This window comes from Dipodomys ordii, unplaced genomic scaffold, assembly GCF_000151885.1.
Source record: "Dipodomys ordii isolate 6190 unplaced genomic scaffold, Dord_2.0 Scaffold135, whole genome shotgun sequence".
Lineage (NCBI taxonomy): Eukaryota > Metazoa > Chordata > Mammalia > Rodentia > Heteromyidae > Dipodomys > Dipodomys ordii.
In genome coordinates, this window is record NW_012267351.1 from 3,347,314 (window position 1) to 3,360,370 (window position 13,057).

The following is a 13,057-nucleotide window of genomic DNA, read 5'->3' on the forward strand; positions in this document are numbered from 1 at the left end:
GGTAGAGCGCTAGCCTTGAGCTGAAGAGCTGAGGGACAGCGCCCAGGCCCAGAGTTCAAGCCCCACAATCAACAACAAAAAAAAAAGTTTGGCAAAGGTAGATTGAGAACCTTGGAGTTGGAGTTGAAGGTATAATAACTCAGTTGGTACAGTGACAGCCAATAAGCAAAGAAAGCATCAGGTACCGAGTTCAAGTCTCAGTCTCAGTCTCACAAAAAAAAAAAAAAGAATAAAAAGAGACCGAAGGGTTCCTTTGTTTTTGAATCAAGTCTTGCTTACGTTGTCCAGACAGGCCTCATATTGTGATCCTCCTGCCTCAACCTCCCAAGTACTAGGGATTACAAGCACATACTACCATGCTAGCACTAAAGCGTTTTGGTTTCAACCTCACCCTGGAGGCAAAGGGCTGAGCGAGCCACCTAAGATAACTTGAGTAACAGCGCCTCGTGTGGGCATGGGGACCAGGGTTGCATGTAGACAGGGCTGACACTGGGCAGCACACACACACACTCACCCCGCTGGTGCAGCCGAGCAAAGGGCTGGAAGTGCCGGGCATAGCTGAGGGCCTCCAGCTGCTTCTCGGGGCCACCGGCCAGGAGGCGGATGAAGTGCAGCCGCCGCAGCTTGAACTCCAGGGAGCTGTTGAGCTCCAGCAGGCGCTGCCTGTGGGAGACGGCCCATCTGGAAGAAAGGGCCAGCTGAGCAGGGTGCGGGGGTGGTGGAGGGCCCTCTCCCAGGGAAGGTGCCAAAAGCCTGTGCAAGGCCCTGTGCCAGGGCTGGAAGCCTAGGGGCGGGCCCTGGGCCCTGGGAGGGTGGGTGGGGAGCAGCTGCCGGCCCCACGGCTGGCTCCTTACTCCAGGGCTGGCCCCAGGTCCTGTTCATGAAGAGCTTCCAAGATTCGGTTCAGTTCTAGGAAGGGCTGCTTGAAATCCAAGTCCACATTCAGCGTTGATTCCTGTTGAAAGAGGGTTTCCCAGACTCTGTTAGGCCCACAATAAAAAGTCATCGGCCGAAGACTGGTTGGGGAGAGGAAAGCAGATTGGCTGAGATTCCCTCCCTGCTATGGCCTGGGCCCCTCTGCCCTCAGATCCACTCTGGGACACCAGCTGATATCTGGGAATGCCCCCAACGGGTCCCACAGTGCAGACAGCAGAACCTACACCCGTGGGGTACTGGACAGCCCTGGGCTTGGCACTGGACGGCCTTTTCGGTTCTTGTTCAACAAAGGCAAAGCCTCCTTTACTTTCGCTGCCAGTGTCTCTAGCGCTTCACCAGCGCTACTTCGTCACTTCATTAATATCAAGCTTGGCTCAGCATGCTGGCCAGCATCTCACTCTGGAAATCGCTAACTTCGCTTTTTGTCACACGTATTTTTAGAGCTACTTTGCATTTTATGGGCAGGGGGACTGATTGCCTTTCTAAAATAAGTGTATTCAAAAATGGCAGAAAGTGGCTGGGAAGGTGGCTTAGTGGTAGAGTCCTTGCCTAGCATGCAGGAAGCCCTGGGTTCGATTCCTCAATAACACATCAACAGAAAAGGCTGGAAGTTGTGCTTGTGACTCAAGTGGTAGAGGGCCAGCCTTGAGTAAAAGAAGCGCAGGGACAGTGCCCAGGCCCTGAGTTCAAGCCCAGGATTAGCAAAAAAAAAAAAGGGGGGGGGTGCGAAGAGATTGGCATTAGAAAGTGGTTGGGTAGGAAGCAGGACACACAGTCCTGGCCTGCCTGGCGCACATACCTGGCACAGCTCCTCTGCCACGCTGAGCATACCCTGCTGGTATAAGTGCTCCACGATGGCCATTTGCAGGATCTGCTGCTGCTTCTCCCGCGAGTCCCACACGGCGTCTGAGACTACACCGCAAATCTCAGAGTCAAAGTTCTGACGAGGAGAGACAGGGAGCTGTGACTTGGGTGTTCTCCCTTACTCTCCTGCTAGGCCCAGTACACACTCAAGTCAGGGGGTTCCCACCCTCAGGTCTGGAGCCGCCCATGAGCTCACCCTGTCAATGGCTTTGCCCACTCGGGACACGCTGCTATGAATATCCTTGTGGTCTGAAGCCAGTTTCTGGACAGTGTCTTTGATCTTCCGGCAGCATTGAGACATCACCAGGGAGAGGGTGGCAGAGAGAGGGGTCCCCTGGAGAGCTGCAGAGAAAGAGTGGGCTGAGTCTGGATACAGAGGTGGCTGAGCACCTGCTTCTATAGCAGACAAGGTCTCTGGATCCTCTCCTAACACCAGCCTGACAGCCCAGAAAGCACCCTGGATGCCACAGGGAAATACCTAGCTACTACGTCAGGTCCTGCCCCTTTTTTAAATCCATGACTTGGAACTGGCCAAGTCAGTCTCTTAGTGACTTCATTTCCTCATCTGTAAAATCATAGACTATGAGTGAAGATAACTGGGTACTTACTATGGGCCGTATATATCATTTATTCATTTACTATATTCCTACATAGAATTCTATAGGTTTAACTTCAAGTTAAACCTACTTTACATAGAACCCAGTAATTCTATTCTGAGACAAATGAAAACTAATATACCCACACAGAAGACTGTACCTAAACATTCTTAGCATCATTCACAATAACCAAAAGATAGAAACAACTCAAATGTTCATTCACTCATGTGACAGATAAGATTCAGCCATAAAAGGCATGAAGTACTGAAACGTGCTATAATGGGACAGGCCCGGAAAGCACGATTCTGGGCTGGGGATGTTGAGCAGTGATACAGCTTTTGCCTCGCATGCGCCAGACTCTGGGTTCAATCCACAGCATGGTAAAAACAAGCCAACGGCAAAACACCATGCTAATAAAAAAAAGCCAGAAGCTAAGGCCATGTACTGTGATTATTTATAGGAAGAATCCAGAAGAGGTAAGTGCATAGACAAAGAAGGCAAGTAGGGGGTGGGAAGGTGGCTCAGTGGTAGAGCGCTTGCCTTGCATGCACGAGGCCCTGGGTTCAATTCCTCAGCACCACATAAGCAGAAAAAGCGGGAAGTGGTACTGTGGCTCAAGTAATAGAGCGCTAGCCTTGAGCTGAAGAGAAGAGGGACAGAGCCCAGGCCCAGAGTTCAGGTCCCACAACCGACAAAAATTAAAAAAAAAAAGTTCCGAAATTAGACAGTAATCATGATTTGATAATACCACAAATAAATCTGAGTTGTACACTTTCAAAACATAAGTTGATGCTGGGCACTGGTGCTCACAACCGGTCATCCTAGCTACTCAGGAGGCTGAGATCTGAATATCACAGTTTGAAGCCAGTCCCAGCAAGAAAATTTATATCTTATCTATATCTTATCTCCAATGAATCACCCTGAAAGCAAAAGTGGAACTATGGCTCAAAGTGGCAGAGTACCAGTCTTGTGTAAAAAGAGCTCAGGGGCAGCACCTAGTCCCAGAGTTCAAGCCCCACAACCAATCAAAAAAAAAAAAAAAAAGTTGAATGACCAAAATAAAACCCAGGGATCAGTGGTTCCTTATGGTCAAATCTAAGACAAGATGGACATTAAAATAAACCGCAGTGCAGGATGTGGTACCCAGGCCTGTGATTCCAGCACTTAGGACTCAGGTAGACGGATCAGGAGTTCAAGACCAGACTGAGCTACACAAGGAAACTCTGTCTAAAGAAACAAATAATCACATAGATAAATGCAGCAGATGACCTTGGACTAGATCCTAAACAAGACTAAGAAAATGTAAACGTTTGGTGAAAATTTCTGGGACGATGGCAAAATCGACCCATAGTCATTAGGTGATATTGTATCCATTAATGTTTTTGTTTTATTATACTGTATTTATGTAAGAGAATGTGCTTGATCTTCAGAAATAACACTGAAGGTTTAGGGACAAAGGAATAAGATAGCTGCAATTTACTTTCAAATGGTAAATAATGAAAATACTTAAGAGAATGACAAAGCAAACATGCCAGCATAGGTGGTAGACCAGTGAAAGGTATATATGAGTTTTGTGTAGTTTTTGCAGTGCTGACAATCATGTGTGCAAGGCAAATGATCTACCACTGTGCTACAGCCCCATCCTTCGGGTTTTTGGTGACAGTCTCACTACACAGTCCAGCTGGCCTCATACCAGCAATCCTACCAGCAATTCCCCTCAGCCAGAGTGCTGAGATTACAGGTAAACTAGAATATAAAGGTATGTACCACTGTGCCCGGCTTGTATGACTTCCTTCAAGGACTCTTGAAACTTGCTCATAAATTTGAAATTACCTTAAAGAATCTTAAGAGTTAAAAATAGGAAAGTAGGGGCTGTGAAGGTGGCTGACTGGTAGAGTGCTTGCCTAGCATACAGTGAAGCCCTGAGTTTGATTCCTCAGTACCACATAAACAGAAAAAGTCAGACATGGCACGGTGGCTCAAGTGATAGTGTGTTAGCCTTAAGCACAGAAAAGTTCAGGGACAGTGCCTAGGCCCAGAGTTCAAGCCCCACAGCCAACAACAACAAAAAAAAGGAAAGTAGGAGCTCAGTGGTAGCATGTCTGAGGTCCTGGACTTGATTCCCCAGAATCATTTAAAAAAGAAAAAAAAAGCAAATTTAAAACAAAACAGAAACAGAAATGATTCCACATAGACTACTAATTTCTTCAGGCTTTTTGGAAAGAGGTGATACTGCCCCCTTCAAGGAGGCCTACGAATCATGTGCCATCATTCTGAGACCCCGCCCTAAGCAGCCCTGGCTCTCCCTGTCCACAGGGAGACTGGTGGGGACTTGGGGGGGGGGGGGGGAGAGCACTCACCTGCACTGGCCAGCTCAGCACGTAGCTGACCCACATAGTGCAGCAGCTCCTCCAGGCTCTGCTCACAGTGCTGTCCGTAGCTGAGGAACTTCTGCAGGACCTTGTCCAGCTCTCTCTCCACACACGCGCACTGCTCCATGGTGGCCTCGGCTGGAGGTGAGTTGTGTCAAGCCCCTGTGGACAGGTGGCATCGTGAGGGGGCTCCCATTTCTTTCTTTTTTTTAATTGTTATTGTAAAGGTGATGTATATATAGAGGGATTAGTTACATAAGTAATGAGTACATTTCTTCTTGAACAGTGTCACCTCTTCCCTAGCGTACTCCCATTTATTTCAATCCCTCTCACCTTCCCCACAGCCTATCGATACACAGATTTGCTTGCCACAGTGTTATCTGTCCACAGCTTCCCTCTAACCTCAATGGGGTGTTTAAGGATGCAGGCTAGGCCAGGACATGTTTATATCATGATGAGAAAATGACTATTTGCAACTCTGTCCTGTTACTTTTGTCTGGCTCTCTTTCTAACCAGAAGAAAACAGGACCCCCCAGGGCCACATAACTAATGACAACCATACACTGAACACATACAGTCACAGCGGTGTGTTTGCACATCTTCAATTAGTAGAATTCGTTTTTCATGTACCACAGTGACAGTCCTACAATGGCTGGTATTTAGAAACACAGCTTAGGGAATAAGCTGAGGGGCCTGGCCACCTCTCCAGCCTCAGCCTTGTCCACAGATGGGCGTCCTGTGTCTGGACTGTGCTCTCCCAGCCCCCTGCCCTGGCACTTGCCCATCAGCTCCAAGGTTCCAGGCAGCAAGCCCTAGCCTGCCCTCATGTGGCTCCCTCTGCTCTCATTGTACTCTTTCCAGTCTGAGGGCCTGTCTCCCTGGCTGTAACACAACTTTTTCTCCTCATTCCTTTTTCTGAGGCCCTTCCCTTCTCCTCTCCCTCACCAGCCCCTGCCTCCCCTTTCAGATCAGCCTTCCACGTGAAGGCACAATCCTGGTAGCAGTTGAAATGAGCAGGTGTTGTACATCCCCAGCCAGTCTCTCAAGGAGAATCCTAGATGCAGGATGTCCCTGGAGATCTTCTCCATCTGCACCAGCACCGCCAGTCCTGCCTTCCCCATCTTGGCACAGCCACTGTTTGCTTTCCAGACAAGGGACAAGTGACAGGAAAGTGGCACTGTGATGCCTCATGTCCTTACAGCTGATGCTGTGACACACTGTACAATTTGGTATCATGTTATCTACACACGCCAGCCCCCTAAGGACACACTGTAACTGGATGGGAGCCATTATGGGTGAAATTTACCAGGAACTCCTGTCTGAAATACTTTTTCAATATTTACTTTTTTTTTTTTTATTAAGTTGCTATACCCAAGGGTTTCAATTCCAGAAGTTAGGTTATAAAGTACAATGCAGATATGATCATCATTGCTATTATTTATTAAGTGGCAGCATTTTATAAGGACCGCTTATGTGCCAGGCATGGGTCTAATGACTTCACATGCATTAACTCATTATTCAACTTAAGTCACAAAAAACACGGCAGGGATTGTGACTTAGGTGTAGAGAGATTGGCTAGCATGCATGAGGCCCTGGGTTCAATTTCTTAGTGATGCATAAACAATAAATACAACTAATAAAAGGGAATAAAAAAACATTAAAAGTTATTTTAAAAAAAAGAAAAACACTATGAGGTGGGTATGGCTATTTGACCCATTCTGCAGCTGAAAAAAAATGAGACCGCAAGGAGTAACTAGGTGGTCCACGGTCCTGCAGTTGGGAGTGGAGGAGCAGGAAGAGGGTGGCCTGGGCCTAAGCACTATACCTATACTTATACTATAGTGCCTGCTCTAAGCACTATACCTCACGGCACTAACCCAGCCCAACAGCCCACAACCTCATCAGAGAAGAAAGCAGCAAATATCTGTGGCTGAGTTCAAGCCCCAGTACCAGCATACACACACACACACACACACACACACACTATACATACATATAGATACACACATATATACATATATATAGGATATATATATATCCTATATATATATATATCCTATATATAGGATATATATAGGATATATAGGATATATATATATCCTATATTTATATAGGATATATATATATATATGATATATCCTATGTGTATAGATAGTAAATATACTATGTATCTGTATATAAGTTATAACATATATGACATCATACATATGATATATATTATAGGAGGCCATATATTATAAACAAGCTATTTATTCAATCCATTCAGACCGAGCTGTCCTATCCGAATGGGTTCATCACCTTCTCCAGACACAAGGATGCCCGAGTACACTGACCCTGACGGACTCATGATTAATACACATGCTGCTGATTGGTCCTAAGTTTCTGCAATGCCTCCCACAAATAGAAACCATCCACCAGGATGATCCCTCCTGAGCACACACCAGACCCTGTCACCCTTTGTTCAATACTACCACGCCTTGCTTGCCACATAAGCCCTGTGCAACCACACTCACTTCCTCTGTACAAAGCCTGCTGATGCTCAGGGTGTCTTCTGCCCTTCTATTCTGTGCACCCAGAACATGAGCGGCAGCGAAATCATCAGCTCCCCACGAAGCCTTTTTGCCTTGCAAACCTGTCCCCAGGGCTCCACACACACTGGGCCCTCTGCTTTGCTGCACAGTGACAGTCTGTACCCAGGGCTCCCCCATAGGCTCATGAACTGCTCAAGGCCAGGAGACTGGGTGTCCTCTTCCCCAGTCCAGGGTCTGGCTGACCTGAAGAACTCAGAAAGCACATGCAGATTTTTTTTTTTTTTGGCCTGGACTCAAAATGCTGCTGGGGTGAGCAAGAAGAAACACAACATCAAGATATGAACAAGGGGTTCCTCTCAAATCTTCAACCTGAAAGAGTGCTCCTGAGGTAGCAAGAAGGGAAGCTATGTAAATCAGGGAAGATGTCCCTATCACCTGACACAAAAATGACAGCCATCAGTGACCTAATTCTGTGTGTTCATTTTCTCTCTCCCCCTCCAGTTTTTGTGTTTTGTTTTTGGTACTGACACTGGGGCTTAAACTCGGGACTTTTTATTGCCCTTGGCTTTTTCAATAAGGCTGGTTCTCTACCACCTGAGCCACATCTGCAGTTCTGGCTTTTTCCTAATTAATTAGAAATAAGTCTCTCAGATGTATCTGCCTTAGTTGGCTTCAAACCCAGATCATCATATCTCAACCTCCTCAGTGGTTAGGATTACAGGAATGAGCCACTGGCACCCGGCACACTGACCTAATTCTGATGCTTTGGCAGTCCTCCACCTCTATCCATTCTCAATGTATCATTACGTGACCAAAAAATATTAGATGTCATTGTATTTCTTTTTTTTTTTTTCTTTCAGTCATGGGGCCTGAACTCTGGGCCTGGGCGCTGTCCCTCAGCTCTTCAACTCCAGGCTAGCGCTCTACCACTTGAGCCATAGTGCCACTTATGGCTTTTTCTGCTTATGTGGTGCTGAGGAATCAAACTCAGAGCCTCATGCACAGATGGCAAGCACTCTACCACTGAGCCACCTTCCCACCTGTCATTGTATTTCGAACACACACACTTCTTTCTATGGTCAGTAAGTCTATGCAAACAAACCCCATCTCTCCAACCTCATCTCTCACCACAATGTCCCCCCCCCCACTTTCTTGCCATACTCCAATCACATTGGCCTTCTGTTTCTTGCCCAGTCGGGGTTTACTTGGCCTCAGGGCCTTTGCATTGCCTTTGCCCTCAGCCTGAACACCGATTTCCTCATCTCTTCCGATGACTGGCTCCTTCCAATTAAATATGACAAATGCCATTTTTGCATAGAAGCTCCTGTACGCCACAGTCTCTAATGCTGCCCTACCCTCAACCCAGTCACCCTGTCATAGGGTCCAGATTCTTCCCTAGATGGTGCATTCGGATCTGAAGTGTCCAATCTTGCTTTGTCCACCACGTGCCCCAGTCACAGCCCCCCTCCTGCATTAACGTGCACATGAAATGTCCCACTCGGACTCATCCTTCCAAAGTACCAGCTCAAATGCTCGGCTGGGAGCCCCAACTCGACCCAGTCCAGGGGCCCTCGGCTGGGACAGCACCGGCCCAGGCAGCTTCTGGAGGGCGGGGCCGGGCCCGACGACCCGTGGGGGGGGGGGGCCGTTCCCGGGACGGGGCCCACGATTGCAAAGGGAACAAGCCCCAGGACGGACCGGGGGCTTCTGGGGAAGGCCCGGGCCTGGAGACCAGCCACACTGCCCGCACCCCACTGCAGCCGCCGCCCTCACCTTCGCCTCGGGCCGCCCTGCCCTCGGCCCGCACCTCCTGGCACAGCGGAGCCCGCCGGCTCTCACTTGGGCCCCGCAGCCCTGCCCGACTTCCGGCGCTGCTGTCATCGGAAGCGGAAGAAGCAGCGGTTGCGCCTTACAGCCGGACTCGTCCATTCTCGGTTTCCTAGAGGGGTGGCCGTCGGCTTCCCCCAGGCGCCAATTGGAGTCGCCCAAAGGGGCGGGACAAACAGCAAAGTCCCGCCTTCTCTCTCCATGGCCACGCCCTCGTGGCGCCTAGTGGACCAATCGCTGTGGCCCCGCCCAGAGCCTGGCAGTCGGCGGGAATCAGTCAGACTGAACCTTTGGCTCTTCTTCTCAGTCACCTGGCTGGAGTCTCCTAGTCACAATTTTCCCTTCTTATTCAAATTTAGACTACCTCAGTGGTAGGGCAAGGCCCTGGTATCCCCAGCACCGAAAAATAAAAATAAAAAATTGTAACTTGAAAAATCCTAAACAGCACTACATTGAGGCTTTCCCCTCTATGTAAATGCTTCAAAGTTCTTGTGGAACCCCTAAATCCAAACCTTAATTCTACCTACTATATATTGAATTGTAGAATTAGGTCCTGCAGGAGTGGAGCAGGGTTAGGAAGGGCAGCCCCTGCCCTGCTACACTCCATAGAAGCAGATATATAACTCCTGAAAGGAGTTATATAAGAAACGAGTGCATTTAGGATCCAGCCTCTTCTTTTTCCCCCTGGTACTGAGGCTTGAATTCAGGTCTCTGGGCCCCCAGTTCTCCCTAACCTTTTGCTTTTTTTTTTTTTTTTTTTGGCCAGTCCTGGGCTTGAACTCAGGGCCTGGGCACTGTCCCTGAGCCTCTTTTTGCTCAAGTCTAGCACTCTAGAGCCACCGCGCCACTTCTGGCTTTATGTGAGTAATTTATTGGAGATAAGACTCTTACAGACTTTCCTGCCTAGGCCGGCTTTGAACGGCAGTCTCCAGATCTCAATCTCCTGAATGGCTAGGATTATAGGTGTGAGGTCTTTGCAGCCTCTCTGTATCTTAGAGAAAAGAGATAAGAGAAACCCCTAGCCCCTCCAGACTTCAAAGACAGACAAGAAACAACCCCCAAAAGAAGTCTATTTTGCGGACTTGCTGTGGCTTTCTCTTGTTTTCAATCTCACCCCAGGCCTTTCTAACTGCCCCCCACCTTGGAAACTTTCACACCGCCTCCACCCCACTTCTGCCCGGCTTCCCCTGCCCTTGCACAATCTTATTTTCTTTGTGGCACTTGCTCAATCCAGCTTTGTTTTCTTTACAGCCTCCATGAGAAATGATGTGTTTATTTGTTGATTCAGTCTTCTAGCCCCTAATTCTGCTTCCCCTGTGTTTAGCATAAAAAGCTCCTTTGCAGAGAGGGCTTTTGTCTTCAAAGCTGAAACACAGTAGGTGCACAACCATGCTGAACCACCTCCTCCTCAGAGGAAAAAGGAAATCCGGCTCAAAAAAAAAAAACGTTATGACACCTGGCAGGGAAGAGGAAGAGGGCGACGCAGAGCCTGATGGGAGTCCTGAGAGCATCCTGCAGATGCCTGGCCTGCACCTGGGTGGCCTGGCTGCCACAGCTGTAAAGGAAGCTGTGGGGGCGAAGAGTTGAAGGATCCTTACTGGATCCAGCAGGAGCTGACAGGACCTCACAAGCTTAAGAAAGCGCCCCAGGCTTCCCCACTTCCTCTCCAGAGCCCTGTTCTGCCTCACTGCCAAGCGATGTGAGCAAAGCCCCTGGAACCCAAACTTTAGGCCAGTTCACCTTTATCTTCTGTCTCCTCACTAAGTGACTATCCTTGAACTCCACTTTTCACTGTCAACCTCAGTTTGATCCCATGCTTGCTTTAGTCATTCTCTGCGCACTGGGATTGTGTGTGTGTGTGTGTGTGTGTGTGTGTGTGTGTGTGTGAAGGCGCTGGAGCTTGACCTGGGTATTGTCCCTTATCTTTTTCACTGACGGCTGGCACTCAACCATTTGAGCCAGAGTTCCACTTCGTGCTTTTTGCTTGGTTAATTGGCCATAAGAGTCTCAAAAGATTTTCCTGCCTGGACTGGCTTCAAAGCTCAATCCTCAGATCTCAGCCTCCTGAGTAGCTAGGATCACAAGCATGAGCCCTGTGAGGAGGGAAAAAAAGTTTCTTACGATCCACAGGAGCTCCTCCTTCTTCCCCGTGTCCTGCTGACTTGTCTCCATGTCAGTGTCTCTCAGTTCTTCTAGATTCTTCTTATCATCTCCTGCTTGGCCCTGACCACCATCTGGAATAGTCTACACTAGTGGGGATGTGCGATCCTCTTCCTCTTCCACTCTAAGTCAGTAGCATAAGAACAGAGGGGCCCAGGGGAAGTTGACCACCATGACTTCTCACCAGAGAACATCTGGCTGGGGAGACCCTCAGTACATTTCCATGCAGAGAGGGCCACTCACTGGCTCTGGAGACCCCACACTTGGCATAGACCTAGCATGTCAGCCCCTTTCCTGCCCACTCACTTTGCAATCATCCTAATTGGAGAGAGGGGGTCTGGTGAGCCTCATGTCTATTTCCCCCAGTGCCTTTGGGACTGAAGCCAGAACAGGCAAGGACACAGCCCTTGACTTGGTGAGGCCTACAGCTCAGGGGAGGCAGAGGCAAAGGAACAATTACAGTAGCGGTAGAAAGAGACGTAGGGGGCTGCAGGCAGAGTGGGGGATGGAAAGGCGAGTTCGGGGAGCTTCTTGGGAGAGGCAGGGTGCACCAAGGCCCTGCCCAAGTGAGCCACAGCAGCCTTCCCTGCCTCAGGACCTGCCCAAGACCCCAGTGCTCCAGTGGCTACAAAGCAATGCCTGGCCTCTCCCCATTCCTGCTTCTCCTGTTCAAGCCATGATAGCAAAATGGATAGATGAGGGCTGGAGAGCTGAAGGCCTGCTTAGGTCACTGACACCACAAGGGGGCACCACTGTCAGGAACCTTGGAGGCTTCACGACCCGCTAAGGTGTCCAAAGATTGACTGGAACAGGAGGGATTAGAGCCAGAGAGAACAGTACAGTGTTGAGGGTTTGCCATACTTCTGCACGGAATTACCTGCCCGGGGGCAAGGTGTGTCAGCCAGGAGACCATGGGAAGGTGGAGCCTAAAGGAAGCTAAGAGCAGAAGGGAGCACTTCCCACAAACAGTAGCCACTGTGACACCTGTGACCAGCTGGCCCCAGAGCCACCCAGCTTGCTAGGGGACCAAGGAACTGGTTTGCCCAGCACAGATGAGCTAACCAGGATCTGGTTCTCTGAGGCGCCCTCCCTCCCCCCCTCTACATCTGGGCCTGGCCCTGGTTTCTGGCATGACTGCCAAGTTTTGGTACCGCCCACCCACTCCCCGCTGGCTGTACTGGCCGGCCCAGCTCCCTAATTGCTGGGTGGGGAGCTGTTCTGAAGAGCTGCTATACCAAAAGGTGGGCCCCAGCCACTAGGAGGCACGTGGGCACCCAGCCTGACCAGCTCCTGGCTGTGGTGAGTGATGTAGGCTTCAGGCCAGCACCTGGCTTCAGTTTAGGAGAATGTCTGAGGGTCTAGGACTTGAAGGGGCCCATGAATGGGAATGGGGAGCAAGGTTGGTGGGAACTGGCTTGTGAAGGCAGACACTTCCCTTTACCCTCCCTCTGACCAGGTCGAGGGCTAGGTGGGATCTTCCGGAGACACAGGATCTATCCAAGTGTGGGTCTTACTCAGGTGTGGGGCTGTTGGGAAGAGATAGAGCAGAGGGAGGGACAGGAAGCAGTCTTTTTAGCCTCCAACCCTGGAGTCCCAAACACACCCCCTTAGACACACCCACCACCCACAAGCACTTGTCTACACATCCCAGCCACGCACACAGCCATAAACAAAGCAGACAACTCACACACCCCTGTCTCCTCCCTAAGAAAAGGAGGGACAAGTCAACTTCTGCGCCATAGCGCTCAAGTGGCCATGCATACCCCCAGCT

General features: G+C 49.6%; 2 protein-coding genes across 3 annotated transcripts in view; both read right to left on the bottom strand.

The window, feature by feature from the left end:
- The window catches only part of Rmnd5b (required for meiotic nuclear division 5 homolog B (S. cerevisiae)), a 22,587-nt gene extending 13,426 nt beyond the window's left edge, over nucleotides 1-9,161 (bottom strand). For both annotated transcript variants that reach the window (XM_013031009.1, XM_013031010.1), the window contains exons 1-6: nucleotides 9,073-9,161; nucleotides 4,757-4,930; nucleotides 1,997-2,142; nucleotides 1,736-1,876; nucleotides 855-955; nucleotides 515-681 (exon numbers count right to left, since the gene is read on the bottom strand). In XM_013031009.1, coding sequence (XP_012886463.1) covers nucleotides 515-681; nucleotides 855-955; nucleotides 1,736-1,876; nucleotides 1,997-2,142; nucleotides 4,757-4,895 — 694 coding nt within the window. In that variant the 5' untranslated portion in view covers nucleotides 4,896-4,930; nucleotides 9,073-9,161. The remainder of the gene's footprint in view (nucleotides 1-514; nucleotides 682-854; nucleotides 956-1,735; nucleotides 1,877-1,996; nucleotides 2,143-4,756; nucleotides 4,931-9,072) is intronic.
- N4bp3 (NEDD4 binding protein 3) overlaps nucleotides 1-13,057 on the bottom strand; it is a 27,000-nt gene that overhangs the window by 4,897 nt on the left and 9,046 nt on the right. The gene's annotated exons all lie outside the window — the stretch shown is intronic.